Below are 24,993 nucleotides of genomic sequence, written 5' to 3'. Positions count from 1 at the left end.
GATTGGCCACACCAGCCAGTTGCTGGCTTTCAACCAGCCTTGCAAGCTCCGTGATGGTGTAGTGGCCTATGTTGCATTCCAGGCTGTTGTATCCTGCCTGCTCTCAAATATCCTTGCTTGTAGATGTGGCTGTGCCTTGGCTGCCCCTGGTACTAGAGCCTTCCTGCTCATCCTTCCAAAGTCTTAATGCATCCTGTATGTTTAATGTCAGGCACCAGCTGGGCAAAGTGCTATATGGAAAGCAACATGGGTAATCTGGCAGAGAATACTATTTCTCTGACTCTTGGGCATGCTACTAAACATCTCTTTCTTGGGACTTCTATTTATGCCATTCCCACTGCCACCTTATGTAGACAGTTTCTTTGAAATGCTCAATATCTTGAGTTACTGCGGTTGCAGAGAGCCTGATTTCTGACCTGCAGCCTGTAGGTTACCTTCTCTGCAGTAAGATGTTCCCATTCTGTCCTGCCTGAGCTGCAGAGATGAGGACAGGACAAGGACAGATCCCAGCAGCTGCTGGGGTTTTGGTGCATCTGCTGCTCTTTGAGGCTGTGGCCTTTTGTGATGGTGCAGAAGATGCTGCAAATGAGGAGGCATCCATCCTATTTAGTTTGAACCTGATCACATGTCCTTAGATGACTCTTCTGCCTTTCCTATCACAGCATGGAGATCTTATATCCAAAAAGCTGCTGTAGGGCAGTGTGAAAGCTGTTAACTTCCCACACCTTGGCTCTTTTGCATGCAAAGACGTGTATCTGTGTGCATGCTACTCAATACAGCAGCATCCCTGTTTCCCCCTCCCACCTATCAAGCAAGACAGAAAACACAGAATGGCAGAGGGAGGCAAATAGCAGGATGGCTTTTTCCTGCTAAACCTTTATTGAAAATCCCAGGCAAGTTAATACACTTTTCTCCCTGCTCTGCAATTGCAACATCTATTTTCCCAAAGACTTCATGATTACTGTACTTGCCTGTGGCAAAACTAGTCAGTACTATATGTTTCTGCATCATTCTACATGTGTTTTGCAGCCCTCTGTTTCGACAACACGTAGTGGGTAAAGCTGGCATTTCTTTTGCATACAAGACAGACTTTAAACATTTCCTATAAACTGGATATTGGTGTTGGCTGGAGGGACTCGGGGCAGTGAGGCCTGAGTTTTTTGAATGAACAGCTGGGTTTTCAGAGAGATTTAGGTATGTGAACGTGAAAGGGAATGTAACCATAACAGAAAGCCTCTCGGCAGGTTAAAGGCCTCACTCATACAGTTAAAAGGTAATTCTGACCTTAGTATACAAAAGGGCTTTGAAAAACCCTGCTGAGTGCTAGCTGTGTGTTTAGATGTGAAAATGCCTTTTAAATTCAAGTCAAGATGCCTAACGTGGATCTGTAAGAGAATGTTACTTTGTGTTTCTCAAGCATGTTTATGTGCTGTTCTCAATTTGAGAATCATGTAATAGTACCAGTTAACCTCGGTATTGTGTGTACAAGTGGCTTACAGAGGAATATCCCAGTATTTCCAAGCATGCTCATATTCAGCAGCATCAGTTAGGACCAACAAATTGTAAAGTTCCCAATTCACAGTAAGTTTGGTGCTGAAGGTCTATGTATGTGAAGGAACAGTCATTGGAAGAGATGAAATGTGGGGGTAGCAGGAAAACAGGAGAAACTTATTGACAGCTTCTGCATAGTTTCTTCTACATATTTTGCCATAATTCCACTTGCATGTGAGTCTTTCAGGATATTCTAACTTCAATCACAATCCTTTGGGATTTGGGTAAGAGCAATATATAGAAACTGCCTAACCAACATGCATAACAAGGGAAACGATGCTTACCTACTTGGGAAGCATGTGGAGACTGATAAATGGAAGGTCTTGCAGGCAGGAAGATTAGTTAACAACAATTATCTTTTTCCACTTACTCCCTACTGCAGATGTGGCTGTAACACTGTGCTGTCAGCTGCAACTGATGTGTAAACAGCTACTCACACATTCAAACCATAGCCCTACTACAGGCAGAACTGAGTAGGGCTATAGGGTTCTGTTATGACACTATTGCCAGTTCACCACCACCCAAGCTGCATCTTGTAATGCAGCACACAGAGAATGATTCCAGTGTCGAAATGCTTCTGGCTTTGGTGTATTCAAAGAAACCCTGCAAGTCAGCTTTCATCCCTAAAGGTTTTAAGCTTTAAATTTCCTTTGGGTGGACTTTATGGATGTGCTTTGTCTGAACAGGACTGGAGGGGAAAGTGAAGTGCCATATAAACTCAAACTGATGAATCTATTGCTAGAGCCCTGTAGCATGGAAACAGTACCATTAGATTAAAAAGAACAAACGCTGTTTTTCATCTTGTGTTCAATATCGGTCATTCCTTTTTTTTTATTCTGAAACATCTGACTTTTGCTTAAAGGAAAGGCTGCCACACAAATCACCCTTATTTCTTGGTGTAGATCACAGAAGATGGTGCTTTCTCAGCCCTTCAGTTTCATATTTTTTGTTGCTTTCAGGACTCTTAAGTTGGACGTATTTTTAAAATGAATTTCCCTGAAAGATGCTTTTCTTTGGTTAAAAAGACCAAAACAAACCTCAACCCTAAGCAAAAAAACTGCAGGAACGGTTGAAATGAAACCTCACATTTCCCATCCATTGCAGCAGCCTAGTTACATGCAGTAAAGGTTGCTACTTCAAACAGTGCTGCCTTACAGCTCAAGAGCACCTTTCCTTACAAAGTGCTTTTTAAAGACGTTATATCCTGAGATGACTGCTACCTTGTACTAACCAGTAGTCAGGGAGAACTACAGCTCTTAGTCTTGATTATTTTGAAACCAGCCTCCCTTCTGTGCTATCAAATAGCTCTGGGCACAAGCAGTGACATGGCAATACAAGCTGCCCTTGGATACCACTGCCAGCAACTGAGAGTATTCATAAGATCAAAATCTTGCAGTTGTTTGCTGGCAATATAACGTGAGGGCAGGCTTATTTTCTGGCATCATAAAGTCTTGGGTACCCCTAAGCTCTACCTTCTCCTTTATAGTTCACCATCAAGCTCCCGAATTGCAAAGTACCAATTTCTCTTGACAAGGACATAAGTCACAGTTGTCCTGCTGAGATTCGAGCCTAGGGTTCCTGGGTATGTCACCAAGCATGCTGCTCCATGCAGTTTGCAGGGTTTCACCAGGTACGTGGGTTGTGTTCCTCTCCCTGCCCTTACTCTGTGTGTACAACATATTCAGAAAAGCTTGCAATCCAGAAGCAGAATGGGGCTGGATCTCTCTCTGTGCACTGAGCACCTACCTTGCCATGAGCATAATGTGCATGTCAATCCTTGGGCTCTCCAGAGCAAAAGCTGTCTGGTATAGTGAACTGATAAGCTACAAATAAATTGACAACTAAAGAGTGAGCCAACAGACCACTGGGCTCTTTCTCACTCGTAGCTGTATTGGCATTGGAAGAGTCATCTGGGGAAAGGAGAGGGATTTAACCCCACTCACTGACATGTTTTCATTGTGTACGAGATGTTTTATAGGGCTGTGCTGGTACTTGTTAGAAGATGTGGCCTCCATGAGTATCCTCATCAGTCCTCTTAATCAATCAAGGGTAGCATCAAGCCCCTCTCTCAGTCCCCTATATGTGTCTCTTGGGTGGAAGAGCTGGATTCTCACACTGTCAGCCTAAAACTGCCTGGGTGATGGATCTGTTAAGAATCCTGTCTGCTCGTGATCCTTCCAGCCCTTTCATGTTGACGTGAATGACAATCTGTCACAGCCTGCCTTAGCCGTATTGGTGACATCTGACCCTGGAGAGGGAGTTGACAAGGAATGGGAATTCTTCTGAGGTACAGCTTCTGCCTGGGGAAGCAGTGCCAGCTCTGCGCCATGCTGTAAGAAATGCCTGGGCACTTTTTTGGCTTGGATTTAAGTGTATTTCATTTACCTTGTTCTTTGCTACTACTTTGAAGCTAATTTAATTTGGAGCTGAAGAATAGGTTGATTTCTTTTTTTAAGATACAGCTGTCTCTCCTGTAGCTCTTGCAAACAAGAGAGAGCAGGGTACTTGTTAGGGTGCCTGGAGGATAACCCTGGACTGACTCCTCTTTCTGGGAGGCAGAGATAAAAGAGGCTGGGAAGCTATACCTTTTCCACTGATTTTTAACCTAATCAGCTCCATGGAGATGTTTGGATGATGCTACAGTTCAGACACTGAGCTGAAGCTGGGAACTGAGATATGCTTATTGTATTAGACATGAGAACAAGAGAGGACCTAGCCCTCGGGTTTCCACATCACAACTATAACTTCTCTACAAGGAGCAGTGTGCCTTTGAGCTGAAGTCAATGTGTTCTCCAAAAATGCAACATTGCTCCTGGATCTGTTGTAGGGTTAAAAAGCAATGAATCATCATTGCTGCTTCTCCTGTTAAGTCTTGCTGGCTATTAGCATTGACTTTGGCACCTCTGCCCACATTTTTCCTCACAACTCTCCTCTTAGAGGTAATAGCCATATAAATCTTTAAAGATGGAGAGGAAATACTGCTGAGTATGCATTTAATTTCTGTACCTTTTTGTTTGCTCACTTGTTTTATTCAGCAAAACGAACTGCATCACAAAGAATAAGTTTCCTAGAAGATGTGTATTTGTATCAAGGTCGGTGTGTGCTTTTCCAGGAAAAAAAAGAGCTGGTCACTGGAACAGAAGGAACCTTTAGAAAAGGAGTGTGTGATTTTTATTTTTTTTTTATTCCCTTTCCTTGAGCATTACACTGAAAGCACATCTGTGCACAACAGCTGGATCTCCGAACTCCACCTGTTGGCAGCGTGTGAGACATTGCACTGTGAGCAGGCTTTGCCTTTAGCGTAGGTTATAATGCCTAGCTAACAAGCTGGAATTAAACTGGACATGATGATTGGTGGCTTTGTGTAAGTCCTAGACCTAAAGTGCCATGAAAATGCCAGTGGCATAAGCAGCTTCTTCCCACCCATATTTCCAAGAGCTTTTAAGCCTTTAAAACAAAACAAATCACTGTGCAAATGCCTGCAGATCTGTATTCCTGGGCCACAAGGGAAATGACTGTTCAAGGCATCTGTCTCAGATGAGATCTACCTTCTGGTAGAATTTATAAAGCACCTATTGCTGTGGCGCCTACATGTTGTTTCTAAATGTCTCTCAGTTGTCAAATGTGAAATTGTCTTTTAAGTGAGTTGCTCAGTGACTGTATAAACTCCAGTAGTTAAGTACAAGTCCCAGTGGTTGGAGGCAAAATGCAGCCAGACGACACATACACTCAAGGACACTTAATTCCTCTCAGAGACAGGGGCTATGGAAGCTTAGGGGCTTAAAGCCTGTAAGTTGTAATACCTCAAGCCCTCAGTCAGGGTTCCCATTGTGAAGATGCTGTACAAATATTTATTGCATGGTCACTGCCCCATGCTGCCTGTGATATAAATAAATGTGACAGCAACAAGTGAGTATACTGTGAAATAGCAGGGAGAAGGGTAAAAGGAGAGAGCATGCAGGTTGCCAGGCAGGGACAGAGCCCTTCCTTACATTTCTATAAATATAGTGCTTTATGTCTTTATTATCCAAGTGCGATTGCCTTTAGGAATTAGCTCAGGCATCACGTTGAAGAGGTGTTTAATGAAGCACCAAATCATTAACTTTCATTCAATAATTTGAAGAGGTTTCATATTTAAGCATGTAAAAGGTACAATCTCACAGGAGAAGGAAGGCTGGTTAAATTATTTGCGAACTGATTTGCAGAACCCTGTTGCATCATTTCTGTGTTCAGTCCTTGCCTTCTCTGCAGTTCCCTGTCCACAGTTCCAAGCTGGTCCTGAACAGGTAGGCACCAATGCCAATATGTCCTATGAGTCTTAAAACCCATAATCCTTTCATGTAGTCCACCATGCATCTTTTCTGTAGTGAGTTTTTTATTTTCAGTCTTTCTATTTGATACTGTGGTGGAACAAGCATTGTCCATCCTACTGCCCAGCACTACAACCTGTGAGTTGAGAGCAGAGCAGAGAAGAAAACCTAAGAGATCCTGGCTTTGTCTCCTCTGTCAGCAGTGATTTCCAGTAATGGTGTCCTGGAAGCTCAGATCTGAAAGGGTGATCCAGGCATAAGGCTTCTTTGTCTGGGATTTCTAGCAGCCCAGACAAAAGCAGTTCTGGTGGCTAATCCAATTGTGCTTTGGCTTGGGAAGTGGAGTTTTTCCTATGTTGCTCCTGTTTCCTAAGCACAGGGTCTGGAAGTTGCGTTTGTCTGTCTGCCTGCTAGCTGTACTGCTGCCCAGATATCCAAGCTGCTGACTTGGAAACACTTCAAAGATTTCCATTCTTCAGAGTGGCTGTCTCGACTGCTACTACAGGGAGGTTTTAATGTGTTTTGAGATTATGGATCAGCATTTATTATAGTGCCTTTTAAGATGGGGCAACTTTATTTATACATCCTTTTTTTTTCTTTCTTTTTAATATAGAATAAATCTCCTTTGAGATACGCTGGGTTTGACAAAACGGCTAAGGTTTTACTAATGTATTTCCACAAAGAGCAAAAAATCAGAGGAAGGCATCTGGACAGATTTGGCAGCTTTTTTAATTATTTCTTTTCCCCCCCATTCCTTTTTGAGACAAATGCAGAGTTCTACACTGGGCACGCTATCAAATTCTCTGCTTGAGCATATGGCTCATCAAGTTATCTTTCTTGTGCTCTTAAACTTTTCCTCCTATTCCCATCTTCCCTCTCTCCCATCCGTGCTCTCATGCACAATTTATCTCCTTTCTCTCTGTCTTCCTGTCCCAGGCTTAATCATGTCGTTATATCTTCTGATAGCAGAAAAGATGCTGTCGGTTTGGCATGTGGTATTAAGAGGTGCTGATATCACAAAGACCACTTGCTTGGCTTGCTGTAAGCTTGCTCCTGGTTTTGGTGAAAGTCTGTTGTGCATTCTCTTCTACAACTTATTTGTTTTCCATAGGGCATTTTGTATGTTTGAATTTGGTCAGCATCAAAGATAAATAATATTCTTGGGATACTTGCTGACAGCTGACTTAAAGTGTAAATTACAATGCTGATTTAAAGTCCAAACTTAGAACAAACGCAGGTAGATAACTCTTTACATGATTTAGGTGTGAACTCCTTTCCCAGGATAATTATGGATGCTAAAAGTTAGCATAAGTTCAAAAATGCACAGAAAACTATATGGACACAAAATCAACTGAGATCTTAAAAGCCTCCTCAAGGCACCATTGCTAGCTTATGAAATCTCTGGACTGCAGGCTGCTGGATTAGGAGTCTGTTCTGCAAGTTCTAGCACTGTTTTTGCTGTGGTCTTACATGTTTCCTTTGGACCATTTGGCTTTTCAGCTTAAGCTGGTGCGGCTCGTCTTTTCTGGTCTGGTTAATGAACCTTGTACTTGGAATTCCTGTTTCTCATTTCACTTCTATTTTATCTATGATTAAAATTTAGGGATATAAGACTACAGTGTTATATCCCTAAAGCAACTTCATGGGTTGCTTTTTTCAGACACTTTCCTCATTGACAACTGAGCCTAACAGTCCCATTATAAGCAATTCAGGCTCCCTTTTCAAAGTCATTAGGTTGTTCATCCCATTGCTGCCAAAAGGATGTTTCAGAGCTTCATTTTCCAGTGCTTAAAACCCATCCTCTAATTTCTAGTTGAATTTTATTCATGGCCATTTTATATCCATTTGTTCTTGTGCCAGCTTTGTTCTTTAGCTTAAGTAGTTCTCTGCCTCCCTCAGTGTTTACTTCTTCCTCACACAGTGTGTCTATGGAGAGCAATCAAGTCACCTCTTAACCATCATTTTGCTAAGGTGACAAAACTGTGGTCTTTAAGACTCCTCTTGAGGTAAATCTCTAACATAATGATTTCCTTAGCACTCTTCAGCACGGTTCCTCCTGAACACTGCTCACAGCTGTTCAGGTGAAGCCTTGTATGAAATTCATGCTTTCCTCTCTCCACTGGCTGTGGCTTTCCTGAGACCTGATCTGTCCTTTCATGGTTGTCACCCTACTGGGTCATGCTTGTCCTCATCCTCTAATGGCCTCATATATCCAGGGAGTCCTTCTTCTCATTTCCAAACTATGAGCCCCTACTCATAACAGTGATTCCTGTTAAAGCCTAAATGTGTAACCTTGCACTTTGACTGTTATATTTCAACACATTTCTATTGCTTTAGCACTCAAGAACATCCTGCTACTCTTGAAAGGTATTCTGAACTCCCTGCTATTGGCAGCAGCTCCTGACTTCACACAGTCAGCAGATTTTGTTAGTATACTCTGACTTTTTCGTGCCAAGGTCATTAATGAAAAGATAAAATAAGATCGGTCTCAAAACATCCTTGAGGACTTCCACACATATTTTCCTTCCAGACCAATAATTCTTTTTTCAGCAGAACTCCTGTCATTGCTTCTTTAACCAGTTCCTTACCCATGGTGCAATTCCTACAGTAATCCCTGTGTTCTCCAGCTTTGCTAATAATTTCCAGTGCGGCACCACATCAAATGCTCTATTGAAGTACAGATAAATTAGATCAAATGCATTTCTCTTGTCTAGGAAAATCACTCATCAAACAAAGATATCAAGTTAGGCTGGATTGATCTACTCTTGCTAAGTCCATTTTATCCCTTAAACCTATTTTATCTGTTTTGCAGTTTACCCTCATGTCTCTAATTATATTTTTCTTTCAAAGTCTGCTCTAAAGCAATGCATACTATTAAGGTCAGTCTACTGGGTCCGCACCTACTTACGACTAACTGTAGAGTACATGCTGTGGGATGCACAGTACACTTCATATAACCTATGCCAGAATCCCTGTGATAAATTGCAGTACTTGAAGAGATGAAATGTACTAGTTTGGTTCCACTTAATTTTATTGCTGTACTGTGTACAGGCATGGACTAAGATGAGGATGTATCTAGGCTGTTAGCCTGGGATATGGGGAATCCAGCCAGCTACAGCTGCAGGTCTTAACGTTGCTTCAGAAGCAGGCGGTGACTATAAAGATTTGGTTCTGCTGAGTGGTGATGGTGGGATCTAGGTGATACCACCTTCAATTCTTTTCAGGACATGTCTGAGCTTTCCCTCCTACAGTACCATCTGGGTGGATTTACCTACACCTTTATGATAGTCTTGGGTTTCTCAGATTTACAAGCAAAGCAGTTGCAAACCTGCCTGATCAGGTCACATCAGAACCACAAATAGCTCTTATCTCCAGAGTCAGAGCAGACCAGTTCCCTCCAAGCCTGGATAAGTGACATGGGGTGGTTAAGGCTGTTGAAGGGTAAGTTGTGCTACAGCCAGGAAGAGTTCAGGTCTTCTGGGGCAAGTAGATGAGGAATTACAATGGGGACTCAAAGATAGTGGGAATAGAAGTTTATACATCTGAGATCATGGTTTGTGAGGTCTGAAGATGAATAAAATTCTTTGTATCTGATTTTACAGGCACAAAAAAAGTATTGGAAAAATCCAGTTTTGCTGATTGTTTGTTTAATGGGAAGTTTGCTGCCAAGTGTTCCCATTATAATCGTGGTGTAGCTCTAATGAAACTCTTTGGTAATGCTCAAGCACCCCTAAAATAAACTAGATGCCTACAGGAAATCCTTAGATCTCTTCTGCTTGGAGCAAGAAACACTGTGGTACTACCTTCATTGTTCTACTCTTCTGGCATGTGATTGAGACATCACCTTAAGCCTGCAGATGTAGGTACGTAAGGTAGCCTCCTTCACAAGATAATACTTGACTTTGAGCTTTGGGAGATGCTCTGGATGGATTTTTGTTTTTCAGTTTGTTTGTAATGCTGTTGTTGAATTCCGTCAGATTCGTTATGAAAGAATGCCATAGGTATGAATGAAAAGAATGACCTAGAGTGAAAGAATGACGTAGGTAATTGATCCAAACATAAGCAAGAGCCAGCTCTTGAATCCTCCTTAGTTTCTGCTGCTGTTAAGACACACCACAACCAGCAGCTTGGGGAGAAAAATTACCTGTTTTTTTTTTTTGCTCCAGGATGATAATTGGCTCGGGATGGAAGTTAATGTGATTTTATTTGGGGATTGGTTTGTAAACAGATTACATTTGAAGAAATCCTTGGGCATGGAGGCTTTTGTAGCTGTACATATTTAATCAGCTGTGGGCACTTGAAACTTAACAGCAGTAAGGCAGGTTAGAACATGGATCTTCTTGCTCCAGCAGAGTACAACTGGAAAAAGTCTTTTGTGGGGCTAGTGGGATGGAGATTACACCACAAGAGGAAGGAACTTGCCTCTGGATGGTAAGGAATAAGGATGCCTCACTTCAGCTTTTTAAGATGCAAAGTTAGTGACCAGCTCCTGTTCAAACCAGGGCTAAGGCAGGTTGAGTTGCTTTACCTGCACATTGAGGTTGACACAGAAGGTCAACAGAAATCTCTCTGTGTATCTCTTCCCCTCTAGCTACTTACTGTCTAAGCTTCATGGGGTTAGCAGTCTTCCCCTAGAGCTTTAGCATCTTTCTTGCAAGTCCTGATCTGACTGGGGGCCTTTAAATGCCTCTGCAATGCAAAACATCGTTATAATTAAAAGAAATCATTTTTGCTTTTCACTTAAAGCTGATGGGAGGAAGGATGGAAGGGGTTAAGCTTGTTTGGGGAAAACCGAGGAAGGAGTGGAATTTGGCTAAAAATACTGACATGGATGTCCCAACTTAATGCAGAAATTACCATCTACTGATGTAGATGGAAGTGCTGGTGTCTGGAGTGGGCATGTGCCGAATCTCTGATACAAAGAAGTAGCTCTGGGGCAGCAGTTAAATGACTTCCTTCATTACTTTGGATATGTGGGTGTTGCTTTAAATTTAATGCTCACTACAAATCAGTGTAACACTAAAGCTAGAGGGCTAATGGTCTTTTAGAATAACTGAGTCAGCTGCAGAGACTGGATCCTCCACTGGTGTAAAACACTGCAGTTCTGTCAAAGTCCATCAGAAGCTGTCAATTTAGGCCATCTGGGGAGCCTGGCCCAGAAGACACTGAAGATGAAGGTTACAAAAATTATTGAGGAAATTGACATTATTTCTCCATCTCTCTTCTTTCCCCAGGGCAGCCATTGAGGCTCTGGCAGCTTTGCTGAAATCAAGTAAGCTTCTTTTTAATATTCTTTCTGACTTTTCTTTCTTTGTTGTGCTACTGGACAGAATGAACCCCGTTCTCCTTTGCCATCTCCTCTTCCTTCATTCCCAGAAAGCCCTGCTTAGAAGAGAGGCAGTAATGCAGTAGCTCCCTATATGTCTAGCTAGGACTCCTGCAGCTGTGTGCGCACACAGCTCTATGGGAGAAAAGTGTGAGGGAGAAAGCTGCTGTGGCAGCCAGGCTAGACCCTTATTTGAGTATTTAGGGAACAGTGGTTGTCCTGGGGGTTGTAGAGTGGAAGAAATGAGGAACCTCTCCAGCCAGTGACAAATGCTTATTGCTCTGTAGCAGCATCGCTGGAGAGTGAGGCCAGGACCTGTCTGTCTTGTGCTGTTGCACTGTGTGCTTACCTGGTAACAATGCTCTTGTTGGCAAAGGCTTGGAAAAATCCTGCAGTCCAGAAGAAATGACCTTAATTCTCCCTTGCAAGCTTGTCAGGTCTGCTAACGTGCAGGCAGGGCCGAGACCTAGTGATTGCCGGGGTACAGCCCTGCTACGGCAGGCTGTGCTTAACATCTGTGCTAGCTGGCTGGGGGTCTTGAAGACCTTGACATGGGTTCTTGGTCATGTACTGCTGGCATGATTGTTCCTGAAATAAACATGCTACCTTTTTTTTTTTTTGCCTTTATCCCATCTGAAAACACTTAGCTTTTTATTACCAGAATTTAATAAAGCTTTGATTAAGAAAGAGCCCTCTACTATTGCAGGCAATCTACTCCACAATAAATCACAATGGCATATCGTCCTTCTCTCTCTTCCCTCCCTTCCCCCTTTCTTTCTTCTCCTCCCCCTTCTCCTTTTCATAGTATTAGGAATAAATGCATTTGTGAAAAACTGTAGCCCTGGAAGCAGTGCTTAAATGAGCACACTGCAACGGGATCGTGTCTGAGCTGCAGCAGCTCTAGTGATGGATTCTGAAATAACGCCTCAGTATTAACCTTGCTGCCTAGATTTAAAGGTCACATTATTGCAACAAGGAAAGACCTTCTAATTTGGGCACTAAATCTTAATAAGGGGGTTGTAGGGCTCTGACACAGCTGCCTGCAATACAAAAGCAAAATTAGCCTTCAGAGTAGGAAGAAATACACAGAGAAGTGTGGAAAAGTGGAGCAAGAGCCGAAAGCTCATCTGGCAGCTTGAGCTTTTCTCCTGTGCTCCTGTTTTATGGTAAGTACTAGAAATGGGAAGTGAAATTCTGTTGTCCCAAGATATTTATAGGCTAAGTTTTCCACTTGGAGGCTTGTTCTGGGTCTAGAGATGAGAACAGTGTATAGAAGTGGGGCAGTAATTACCAAGGGAAGCTGTGAAATGTAGTCTTCTGGGGAGTTGTAAACACATGTGAAAGTTGGAGTGGGGAAGCTGAGAATGATCTAGGGGATATTTTTGATTCAGCTCCATATTCTCCCAGCCCTTTTCCTCCTGGAATGAGGTTTTAAAGCTATTTACTCCCAGAAATTTTCTGTATGACTCTTTCCAGCCAATTTAGGTTGCGAAAGCATCCTGGGTGGTTCTTGCTCTAGGAAGTTCATAGAGGGTTCCCAGTACTGGAAGAACACAATGATCCCTCTGGTTGCTCCAGGTGCTCGCACAGAAGGTACAAAACCAAAAATGAACTCAGAGAGGACTTGGCCTATTGAGCAAAACAGCCCATCCACTGTCACTCTGGTTGATCACTGTATACAGATGGGTGTTCTCATGTTCATTTCTACTGTTGACCATTGCAAAGGCATTGACTGGGAAAGACATTTCTGGTTTGAGACACACTTCCTAGTTTGCTGTAACGTGTCCTTTTCTCCTTTATCATTCACAAACAACATTGTTACAGCAACACTGCTTCCATGGAAAAGTGATTTTAGGAAAACAACACAGTCTGTTTTCAGCTCATGTTCTTTAAGGCACTGGAACTGGGATTTGGGAAACAGTGCCAATACTTGCAATCAAATATAGCATCGCAGCCCACAAGTCAGCCTGGACTGTGTTCTTTGAAGTTTTCTGCAGTCTGATGCTGACTGGTCAAGAATGTCTTTTAGTTTCCCTTTGTCCTTCTCAGGATATGAGAAGCTCCAGGCTTCTGGAATGGACTGCTCTGGTAGCTGCATACAAATGAGCAGGCTGTGTCTTTTGGGAGGCGTGGGTCAGGAGATGTGAAAAACAGCTCTGGTTCTTCCAGAGATAAATTCACTATGACTGGGAAAGAGCTGAATTCTTTCTCACGACTGTGTCAGGACAGCTTTGTTTGTCACAGTTAACTTATTTAAGCCCATGACCTTAGTGCCTTTGAATGGTGCAGGGATTCTTAAAAATAAGATCTGGTGAATATTATAGCACTTGAAAACTGCTTCTTGAAACAAGGGATAAAACTGTGCACACCAAGACGCCCAGAAGCCTTTTAGCATGTTTTAGATGGAATACAATCAAATAGGACACAGGAGTCTTCGAATGTGGTACAGTACTGAATTAGTGGACTGATTATTGTGAGCTTTTTTGGTGGCTTGCTGGAAAATGATGGTGAGAGGCAGTTGTGCTGGGGGTGAAGGCTATAAAACAGGGAAAAGAACACACTCATTCCTGAGTGTCTCTCTATAGGGTTTTCATATCCTTAAGTGCTTCAGCCCAAAGTCATCATTGTGGTTATGGTTATACACGAGGTTGTGCTGAAGGGTGAGTGCTCCTCTTCGGCAACGAGCTGCAACGAGAAAGCACGCAGTAGTTTTAAAGGGAGCAGGCAGATGGCAGTGTGTCTCCCCGATGAATTTCAGAAACATCTTCAGCTCCTCAGGCTTCCACAGCCTCTACTTGAAACTGTTCATCTGCAGGGCAGGGGCTGCCTAGAGACTTTCTGGCCTCTGTCTCTTTCCTGATGCTAATGCCCACTTAGCAGATGCATAACTGCAAGAAGCAAGATCTGCCAGGATGGAAGGCATCAGTGTAAGGAAAAATTACCATTCCAGCTGTACCTGGGAAATTGTTGCTCTTGTGTTTCAGAGAAGGAAGTACAAGCCTGTCCAAAGAAATAATTGATGGACTGCTACAAACTTGTGCTTCATCCACAACAAGGAAGAAATGCTTGGAAATTCAGTGCAAGACAAGAGTGACCTTGGTTGTCCTTGTCCCATGTACATAGCGAAGATCAGTGATAGAGATGGTGAATAACAGAGGAACAGAAGTTCTGCAGTACTGCATCTTTCTATTGGTAGAAGCTCAGATTATGGACACAGAGAAGGTGTTTCTCAGCCAGTCCTGGCCTCTTCCCTCTTTCCAAGTATCCCAGGGTACTTTACCAGTCCTTGGATGGTATTCTTCCATTTGCTGTTCTCCACCTGCCATGCCCACATGCATGCAGCAAACAGCTTGTAGCATGTCCTTCCTCCATTGCCTTGCTGTTTCTTTTCATATCTGCTATCTCTCCGTCACGGTGTTAACTCCGACTGAACTACATTATTATACATGTTGCTTGGTAAATATCTATAATGGTGTTGAAGTGCCATAAGAGCATCAGAAGGCTTTTTGCCTTAGTCAGGCTTTCTAGTATTACAGCTGTCCATCCATCCTTCAGTTTCTAGATGCTTTCTACAGCCCAGGGTAGAGATGAGTGGGGTATATACCAAGAGCTGTACATAAACAGGTGGAATGAGGCACAGCATCATCAGTCTTTCCTGTCTTTCCCAGATTACTTTTTCCAGCCTCCTTTGGCTTTATTCTACTACTTCTCAATACATCTGTGTTTGTATCTTGTTCCAGTTTGTCTTAAGGCCTGGGGAGCGTATCATTAAGGCCTCCTTTGTCAATGGGAGGCTTGGGTGTGGATAGGGCATACCCCTGCTTGTGCAGTGGTGGAAGGTGAGGACTGCCTTCATGTCGCTCCTAGCCATGGGCTCTATTCCTTTTAGTGAGCTCACCCCCATAAATAAAACAGGCAAACCATTCACACCTTTGGGGGAGTGGAAGAAAACAAGACCCCTGTGTATGAACTCGGACAAGTGCATTTGAAGGCGATGTGATGGACCAAACCGTCCGCTGCCGCTCGGCACCGGGAGCCACACGGTGGCGATGTGATTATAGGGATCCTGCTCCCACCACCGCTTAATCCAATGTTTATTTTTGGTGAGTAATTTGTTTATCAGCAGGTTATTTTAATCTAATTTTGGTGGTGTTTGTTATTCCCGACTATCTGTGTTTCCCAGAATTAGCAGCCTGCATGTCTTTAAGGAAATTAGCTAGAGCTGATCTTGGAGGCATTTGTTCCGTGGATATTGAAGGGAAGGGCCCTGGCTGCAGTGCTTGCCTGGTACAATTGTAATGAGCAATTTAAAAAGACAGGTTGTGGTGACCCCTGATCATGCTTATTTCATCAAGACAATTCGGTGTGCTAACAGCAGTTATTGCTGATGGCCTTTCCCCTCTCTTTCTATATCTTTTCCTTTCTTTTTGATTCGCTTTATTCTCTTGCCTTCCCTCTCCACACACACACACACCCCACCCCAAGCCTTTTATCTCATTTCCTGCTCTTTAACCCTCATCTTCTGCCAACTAACCTTTATTTAACCTTTCACCTGCTCATTTTTAAATTATTCTCTTATCAAAACATAGGATTATTCCTTGTGGCTGGTAGGATAAAATAATCAGTGTCATTTTCTTCCTTTTATGCTGGCATCAAGGAGGGGCAAGCAACTCTGAGAAACAGAAAGCGATGTTCTAGCACATAAGCAGATTACGGTTTATGAAACGCCTGTACCCTCTATGTCTGAATTCATAATGTTCTGCAACAGATCTACTGACACAAGTCTTTGATATTGTATCAAAATAGCCCTATGGTTAAAGCACGCTGGTTCCTGTAGCAAACAGCATAATGTCTGTGATTTGCCAAATACTTTGGCAGGTTCCCATTTCTCACGATCAGTTTAAGACTTCATCACCTACCTCTGGAATCAAACTTCATTATCAGTTTGGCCCCAAATCTATCCTCACAACTTGTACTGTGATCAGAGTTGAACTCTGCATATAATTCCTTTCATAATCATCTAAAACAAGGTCTGTGTCTATCCTTTCTTCCTGAATTTCAGAATGCAAATAGTCTTGATTCTATATTTAACCTTCTCTTTGAAAAGTGCTGCTTTACGGGGGGAAGCATTTTTTTGAATGTCCTTTATATTCCCTTCCCCAAGACTGCTCTTCATACATAAGCATATCTCAAACTGAAAGTAACTCAGTACTGTAGAGCAAAAGGTTGGTTTCATCTCCTTGATATAGCACCTTCCCACTGTTTTGCTCCTCAGGATGGGTATAATGGAACCAAAGAGTTGAGGAGCTGCATTACTGTCTGTTGACATCCTTACAAATGATTGCTTACTGCCTTTGCCTTGGCATGAGCAAAGTTTGTGCCTCCAGTGATGACCTGGCTTCAGGAAATTCAGTGGCTGAATTTGAGGAAGTCTTCCAAATTCTAGCATCCTCATTTGAACTTTTTCCACCCACGTTGTTCAGAAAAATCATGATGGAAACTTTGTGCAAATGTTGGTGGGTTTGTTCAATTTTTGTAGATTTTTCAACTTTCTGTTGAATTACAACCAGAAGCTGCTGTGAAGCTGGAAAAGAAAGGAAAAAGAGGAAACCACTTAAAAATAGGTTTCCTTGTGGGGTTGAGAATTTAAGAAGGGGTTGGTTTGTTTTTCCTTAGTTTTAGGTATAAGCAATGGAACAAAGGCAAACTGGAGAAGAATCACCACGTCCTTGTATGGTTTGTACAAATGTCACTGTATGGGGCAACACCTGGAACTTAGGTATCTCGGAGTAGAAAGAGCTATTCTTGTACTGAAGCAAAGCTTGTGGCTGATTCCCATCCTAGGAGCAAAACATGGCACCTGTAGTTGCTAGCAAATCCTGCCTGTGTTCTCTGCCTCTGTGCCAGTGTTATTTGTCTATCCTAACCACTTAAATATATGCCTGGGCTGTAAAATTTACAGGGCACAATTACAGTAGTTTTCTGGCTTCCAACAAGAATTGAGCTAAGACCAACTCCTTGCCGGAGCTGTAGAATCCACTGGGTCTGAATTCATTCCAGCATTTGATGGATGACTAGGTTTCTCCATGGGGACAATTAATTTTGCTTCTATAGGGAACCTTCAAGCTTATCTTAAGCAAAAATGGCCTCTCAATGACTGAATAAAATAGCTGCTTTCCACTTGCTTTAGGAGATATTTTGCATTTCTTATTCCCAAAAGGCAATCACTAGAGCAGAGTGGGGAAGCTGGAGATTTTCTTATTCCTTTCACTGCGTTAGGGGCCATAGGGTTAATTTAGCAGAGCATTCTTATCTCCAAACTGTAGCAGTATATGTTCTTGGCATAATGAATCAGTGGAGTGGCATCAACAAAGATATTTAAGCAGATAGACAGAAAGATAAATCTCTTTGTTCTGCCTGGTAAGCAGTGCGTTGCTCATCATGTTTTAGGTTGACTGCAATTCAGTTTTGTGATTAAATATGCTGCATGTTTTCCAGTGGTCCCTGTGCTCCTGGCACACATTTTAAAGGAGCCTGGAATGTAAGGAGGGCTTCAGAAGTGTCCAAAGAAACACTGGTGGTCATGGGACTTTATCTACTAGACTGAAACCCTGGGTTTAGAGTCTGTCCTTGTCCTCTAACACGAAATCAGAGCTCTGTTGAAGCTGGATTTCTTCCTAGTGTATTCTCCTTGTTAATGTAGATTCATTTTTAACCATCTGAAGCCCCTTCACGCTGGCTGTGTATCCATGTCAAAAGTTCCTGACAAACCGCGCAGATGATTCAGGCTGGGCAGTCTGTGCTGCAGTGCTTAAACTTTCCCTGCTTAGCAGCCCTGCCCTGCAAGCCAGAAGCGGAAGGTCAGGTTTAGAAACATGGGGAAACTAAGATGACACTGCCTATTCCTCTATCACCCCTCCCAGCCTCAGCAGGCAAAGTGAAACTCTTGCAAAGAAAACAATATGCCAGTGATAGGTTTGGGAAAGGTTGTGAAGACAGTGATTCCATCAGAGATGCCAGAATAAGATTAGGAAGACAGACTCGGAGCAGGAGAGTCAGAGATAGCTCAGATCTCATCCAGTAGTTAGTTTATTGAGTTTTAATCAGTTTGTTGAGATTTAATCAGTGAATTTATGTATGCAAAATACTAAACACAGATGGACTAATGGTCAATGCTATTTACTACACTTAAAGCTATTGTGGGATCCAAAGATTATTGTGTAAGCTTACTATAAGTGTCTTAAAATATTACATGTATGAAAAAATGTCACTGTTCTGTTAGCTCAAACAGGAGGAGTGCATCTGTCTCACAAATCAAGCGTTGCATCAAAATAGAAAGCACCATCCCTGGGCACTTCTGAAAGCTGTGTGGAAGGAGAACTTCTATTTCCATTGAACACTGGCCATACCCAAAGAATAGGAAAGGGACTAATGAAAGAATAACAGCAAATGGTCAAAAGGCATAGGACATCTTACCATTTACCACACAAACCATGCATACTGACTCCAGGAGGGGTGGGTTCTTGCTGCCTACAAATCTGTGCAGTGCTGCTTGTACCTGTATGATTCATCTTCACCACCTGTATTTGTGCCAAAATCTAGATGGATGGTCACGCAGGTGCATCCTTAGATGGAGAGACCAACAGAGACAGGTGGGGAGGCCTCCTTTTTCCATTCTGCCTTCTGGAGATCTTGGCATACTTCCTCCTTCATTTATTCACTACTTTATTGGCTATGCAACTGAAAAAATGGTAAGAAAAGCACTGACAGCACAGGAGAGGAGAGGAGAATCAATAAAATCTGACAGGAGGAGCAAAATGAATGTGGTTTTTGCCCCTTCAGCAAGTAATTCTCATTGCCTCTGATCTCCTCCTCACAGAACAGACTATCTCAGCTTCTCTTTTCAGAGCAACTGTTTTGATCTCAAGGGTGATAAGTACTACAGAAAACATGAGGGGAGACAGCTCAGCTTCCTCCCTGCTTTCCATCTAGTGATAAAAGTGAAGTATGGGACAGTTGTGTGTTCTGTGTCCCTATGGAGCTGGGATCCAAACATGGAAGCCTGTCTTGAAAGATGTGAGGAAAACATCACAAACACATCTTATGATAATTCTATTCTTATTTTTTTAATAAATTCTCCAAGGAGCAATATCCATAGTGCTTTCCAACATTTCCCTTGTCCTATCGACAGTGACATAGAAAGCTTAGACTTCAGGCACTGAATGCGAGGGGCTATAAATCCCTAGATTTAGTCCAATTTCATCTGCCTCTGAACAGTTCAGGGCAGCTCCGAGTCTGATCTAAATTTTCCCTACCTTACACTCCCTGACTCTCTTCTTCTTCTTGTCATGTTTTATATACTTATTGACTTTTACAGAGCTTCCCAAGTAATTCTTCAAGGAAGATTGACTGATTTAAGGGGTTAGTCATCCTGCAGGTTAGTAAACATGACAGCTGGTTGAGGATTAACAGGAAATCATGAATAAAATCATTGGGATTGATAAGGGATTCTCAAGCAATTAAAGTCTTCTTGCAGAAAGTAAAACAGAAAAAAAAACAAACAGTGAAGGTCAAAGGAGAAGGATGACCTACATGCTGACAATCACCGAGTCCTGAAATACAAGATGTACTGGCAGAGTTAGTGTGAGATGGTTAATAACAAGGGGATAAATGCTAGAGAGAACTGCAGGCCAAGGTGCAGGAGACTTGGCAGAGCTGTGTAAGACTGGAATAGCTGTGGGACCAGCAGCTCAGTGCAGGGGAATGTCAGCAGGGTGGTGTGAAGGTGCAAAGCAAGATTAAAATGAGCTGGCACACTGGTCTGGGGATGCTGTCTATTGCCTGTCCTGTGGTGCCAATGGTAGAGAAAATTGCAGGACAAGACCACTCATTTCTCCAGAAGAATTTGCCGATGTGATGCAGAGGCCAGACAGATGACTTCAGGTGACTTCCTCCCACTTCCCAATACCTCTATCTACTTCATCGCTGTGATTGAGGTTTGCTGCCTGCTAACTGCTTCCTGCTTAATCTCAGGCTGGCTTCCCTTGTTACTAATCTCCTGCATGCGCATCTTTGTGTTCTCTCTCTTAACCTCCAGCTCCTTCTCCTGTACTGTAAATCCCCATTGATGACTTTAACACTCCAGGTGTGAGGGACTCTGGCACTTTGTTTAACGAACTGGAAATGAATTGGAACCTACTAAATCTGGTAGAACCCATACCAAGAGCCATCTGTTGTGAACTGCAAATGCTGATTGGCATTCAGGATGCTGAGCTCCTGTTTCACTCATGCTACCTGGCTCCTTGGTTGATTACTGAGCTCGTGACAGCTTCTAATGTGTGTCACAGTGAGGAATGTCAGGACCAGTCAGGAAAACATGTTTGGTTTGAAGGGAGGGAGCCTTGAGTCTCATATGGCTTCATGTTTGTCCTGTGGGTTAGGGCAATGAATGCAGTGGGCCAAGGGATGTGTTTTAGAATACTCATTGGAATTTGTATGTTATCTTAAGTTTTATAATCTTTTAATTTTAGTCTAGTGTCCTAGATATATATGATTAAGGGGACACTGCAGCTTTCCTTTTATTCTTTATAAAGCCTATATTAATTTAGTTTAATTTTATTTTTTGCCCATGCAGTAAAGCCTTTTAAAAGGCACATTTAGGTAGTGTTTAAATCTTAGACCTGTGAAGCAACAGAAAGGAAGCCCAAAACGCTGTTGCTCATGTTTGTGTTTTGTTAATTTTTTAGTGTTGGTTTGAAGAATAGTTTGATTTATAGAGCAATGTGTGGGAACACATTTAGAAGTCAAACATAATCTGTGACAGGGTTGTACAGCTACAAGGTTTCTGGGTTTCTTGATCTCCATAAGGTGTTATCTCAGGGCTGAAGTACAGCACAATGTGAAGTTTATATGACTTGCTGTTGATTAATCTTACTGTTCTTCAGCTTTTCTCACTCCTCAGGAGCCTTCTTAGTTTCAGGTGTAATTGTGTTTAAGTTTATTAGCACTTTGTAGGAGATTTGGGCTCTGCCCATTCCCCACCTGTGGTTTGGTTCATCTGGAGGGTTCTGGAGCAGCCATTTTCACCTAGACAGAAGAGAGACTGCTTCATTTGTTTTCATGTACGATTCCAAGAGCCCAGCTCATGCTTAGCAAATAAAAACATCCCAAATTGTAAAAAAAAAAAAAAAAACACCCCAAAACCAAAAAACCCCACCAAAACCCCAAAGTTTTATTTTTCTGAGACCTTTAAGCAAGAATACGCAGGTGATAAACTCTGAGTTTAAACAGGGTATCAAACAGGATGAGCAGTTTAATTCAGCCTGTCCTCTTCCTTTTCAGAGTCTAACAGCCGACGGGCAGTGAGCAGAGGCTTCCTGGGTGGATTGCTGAGGCTCTATCAAGACTGGCATCGCAATGATGTTTCCAACAACTACGTCTACATTCGTAGGGGTCTCCTGCTCTGCCTGAAGCACATCACCAACATCCAGCTGGGCAGGGAGACTTTCCTTTGTTCCAAGGGGATGGAGATTCTCTTTACAAGTGTACAGGTAAATGGTGCTTTAGTAGCTAAGTGAGATAGAATAGATAGTGCTGGGTTCTTCCTCACAGTCCAGGAAATTCCATTTTTTATTGTGAATTTATATAATACATCAATGAAAAATATGGTAATGTTAAAATATATTAAATTTTTCACAGTTAATAATTCAGAAAAGCTGAAAAGTTTCAGTTTAAAACTAATTCCTACTGAACCTGACAGGAATTGTAGTTCAGGCTTTTTAATGCCCTTTATTTCCCTCTTCTGCTCTGTGGATCCTGCTGTCTGTTGGTACTTCCTCTCCCAAAGAACAGTGCAGTATCTCCACAAAAGAGTTGCTTATGTGTTTCATGAGATGTTTTCTTTCAGGTATCCAGATGGATAATTACACCCAATCAGTTTTTTACACACAAAAAAGTTATTTAGACAGGCATTTGCTAATGAGAAACTTCCATTAACTGTTTTTCAGGAGTCCCTGATTTTAATTTTGTGAGGGTTCATCACAATAGTTGACGATTCTGAAGGTGGGATCTCTCTGAGGTGTAGAAAGGGCAGGTTCAGAACAGTAACAGTTTCTTCCCACATGCTGCTTTAGCCTTGTTTGGAAAAGTTGCTTGTAGAGAAATCTCGCCTATGTGATTAAATGAGAAGTGTTTCCATTGTCATTCTTACTGACTAGTGCATCATCTCATTCAAGCACCATCACAGGCAGTATGAAAAGCCTGCCCCTTCTCCTACAGAAAACCCACTGCCTTATGATCCAGTGTATTTGCTTCTTCACCTTTCCATCACTGTAATAAATAATTCTCCTGTGACTGAAAGATATTTCTTACTAGCAGTAGAGAGTATGCTGGCAGAGTTGTCACTTCATTGTCCTCTTAAGTACTTGATCAGCTTTTCAAGTGGGATGATGTAGCCAGAATCAGCAGACCTTTAAAGGGAGTGTGGCTTCTGTTAATGACAAGTCCTTGATCTGCAGAAACTTGAATAGGGTGGATGGCAACAGCTGCTTGAGGGTAGATGTCAGCTCCTTCCCTCTCAAGAGCCTTCTATAGCCCATGTAGGTTTCTGAGCTAACATCTCCTGATAGCTCAGCCTGGAAGCAGCCCCATGGGAAGTGCAAGCATGGGGTCAGCTTGGGTGAACAAACAGGAAACGGCATGCTAAGACTCCGGTGAACACTGATAACACTAATCCTTCCAAAGGTTAGAAGTGGAGCGGAAATGACAGCTTCAGGGGCCTCCAGTTTGCGGTCTCCTACTGTGCACTACCAGGGACATCATGGAAGGAGAATTACCAAGGTTAATAAATGCAAAGCTCAATGTTCCCTCGCTACTTCTTTGGGATACTGTGAGTCTTAAAGTGTCTCTCCAAGACATGAAATGTCAGGAGGACTCTGGCAGCCCTCGGAGATCTCGCTCATGCTCTTCCCTTACTCTGTCCTGAGGTAGAGGCTGCTGCTGCTACTATCTGTAATTTTCATGATAGACAGAAAATGGGAAATGTAGTCTCTTGAGAGGAATTTTATGCTGTAGGAAGAGCAAAAGAGATGGAGACAGGGCAAGACAAATAACTTCTGCTTGGGAAAGCAATGACTCTTTTTGTCTGTAGACAGTATTTTAGTGCCTTTAGGAATTTGCTGGCTGTGGTGATTAGCCTTGACCAGCCTCTGAGCAGCTAATGAGATTTTAAAGGTGTTAAAAGCTGCCTAGAAAAGTTCTGCTGAAACCATTTTATAATTTTTCTTTGCTTGTTTTAACAGCCTGCAGTGGAATTCCTATTTACAAGGCTGGTTTTAGACTGAAACCTCCCTAGCTGCTTATTGTATGGACTGACAGATAGCTGAAATGCCTGAGCTTTTAATAGCCCGTAAGGCTGTGTCATTACAGGAAGAGCCAATAGTTCATATACTGTCGCCTTACGTAGATTAGACGTGACTGCTACTTGAGTTGAGGAGAATTTAGAGATATTTTGCGTCTGGCTCCTACCTGGGAAAAAAAATAATTTTAGGTAATGAAATCCTTTATGGAAAGGAAGCATTTTCTGCTCCCATTTCTTCTTCCAAACTTGGCTTTGACTTTCATGGCAGTTAAATGGCATATTCACATTAGCAACTGGCTGGCCCTGTACACAGTGACAGGGAGTTGCCTACGCTGAGACAAGAAAACAGGTTTGTATCACCTTTAAGAGACTGGTGCACAGAATATCAATTTGCTGTTTTATCCCTGTCTGATTTCTTAAGCTTGCCTGGTTTCTCTTCAGTCTTCCTGTACTAGGGCCTCCTCTAAGATAATATTACTCACTATATGCTTCCCAGTAGTAACATCCATATGTTGAAGTCCTGTCTTCACTGTTCCAGTAAAAACAGAACAGTTTTAGCAAACCAGAGTAAGATTGTTCAGGAATGTCTACGTGCAGCAACAGAATAACAATCCTCCCTTATCTTTTCTTTAACAAGCAAACAAAAATGACCAAACCACCACATGAACAAGTGAATAAATTGAAACAGTAGAAACGAGCAACAAATTCTCCTTAGGGTTTGCTCTAAACATAATAAAACTTTCCTTAGAGATGCTTTCAAAATTGTATTTTTTTCTCCCTCTTACTCCTAACAGGCAGAGATCTAGAAATATGCATTAAGATTCTTGTAGTGACTATTGTAAGCATATCAGCTTTAGCTGATTTTTTTCTAACCTCCCTACAGGAGTCCTGGTTAATTCCACTGAATCTTCTAATGCCGTTCAATCATACATGAGAAAACAGAATGAAGTCCTGTACGACTGAAAAAACAAAACCTCAATGCAGACATTTTCCTACAATAAAGTACTTTAGGATCATAGAAATGTTTAGGTTGGGAAAGAACTGTTAAGATCATTAAGTCCAACTGTTTACCTAGCACTGCCCAGTCCACCACTAAAACCATGACTGTGACAGGCTCCTAACTGGATTTAACTCCTTTCGCCACCACGCTTTAGGTTCAGCCATCCAGACTGTTTTTCAGCCAGCAAACAGTACATCCAAGCCATGACCAGACAGTTTCTTTGGCAGAATGTTGTGGGAAACTGTGTCAAGGGTTTTACTAAACTCTAGGTAGTCACCATCCACTGCCTTTCCCTCATCTACTGAGTAGGTCACCTTGTCATAGTAAGAGATCACATCAGTCACGCAGGACCTGCCTTTCAATAAACCCATGCTGACTGAGCCTGACCACCTTCTTGTCCTGTACATGCCATGTGATGGCACTCAAGGTGATCTACTGCATAACCTTC

The 24,993-nt window shown here is 42.4% G+C and overlaps 1 protein-coding gene across 3 annotated transcripts in view; it reads left to right on the top strand.

The window, feature by feature from the left end:
* AGBL1 (AGBL carboxypeptidase 1) overlaps positions 1 to 24,993 on the top strand; it is a 287,819-nt gene that overhangs the window by 37,811 nt on the left and 225,015 nt on the right. For 2 of the 3 annotated variants that reach the window (XM_062630796.1, XM_062630805.1), the window contains exons 6-7: positions 11,096 to 11,133; positions 21,529 to 21,737. In XM_062630796.1, coding sequence (XP_062486780.1) covers positions 11,096 to 11,133; positions 21,529 to 21,737 — 247 coding nt within the window. Of the gene's footprint in view, positions 1 to 11,095; positions 11,134 to 15,090; positions 15,291 to 21,528; positions 21,738 to 24,993 lie in introns of those variants that run through there. The other variant, XM_062630816.1, reaches the window with a different exon arrangement.

Source organism: Pezoporus occidentalis, unplaced genomic scaffold (genome assembly GCF_034315485.1).
Source record: "Pezoporus occidentalis ecotype Australia unplaced genomic scaffold, CSIRO_AGI_Poc_V1 ctg11, whole genome shotgun sequence".
Taxonomy (NCBI): Eukaryota; Metazoa; Chordata; class Aves; order Psittaciformes; family Psittacidae; genus Pezoporus; species Pezoporus occidentalis.
This window is presented reverse-complemented; position numbering and strand designations above follow the sequence as displayed.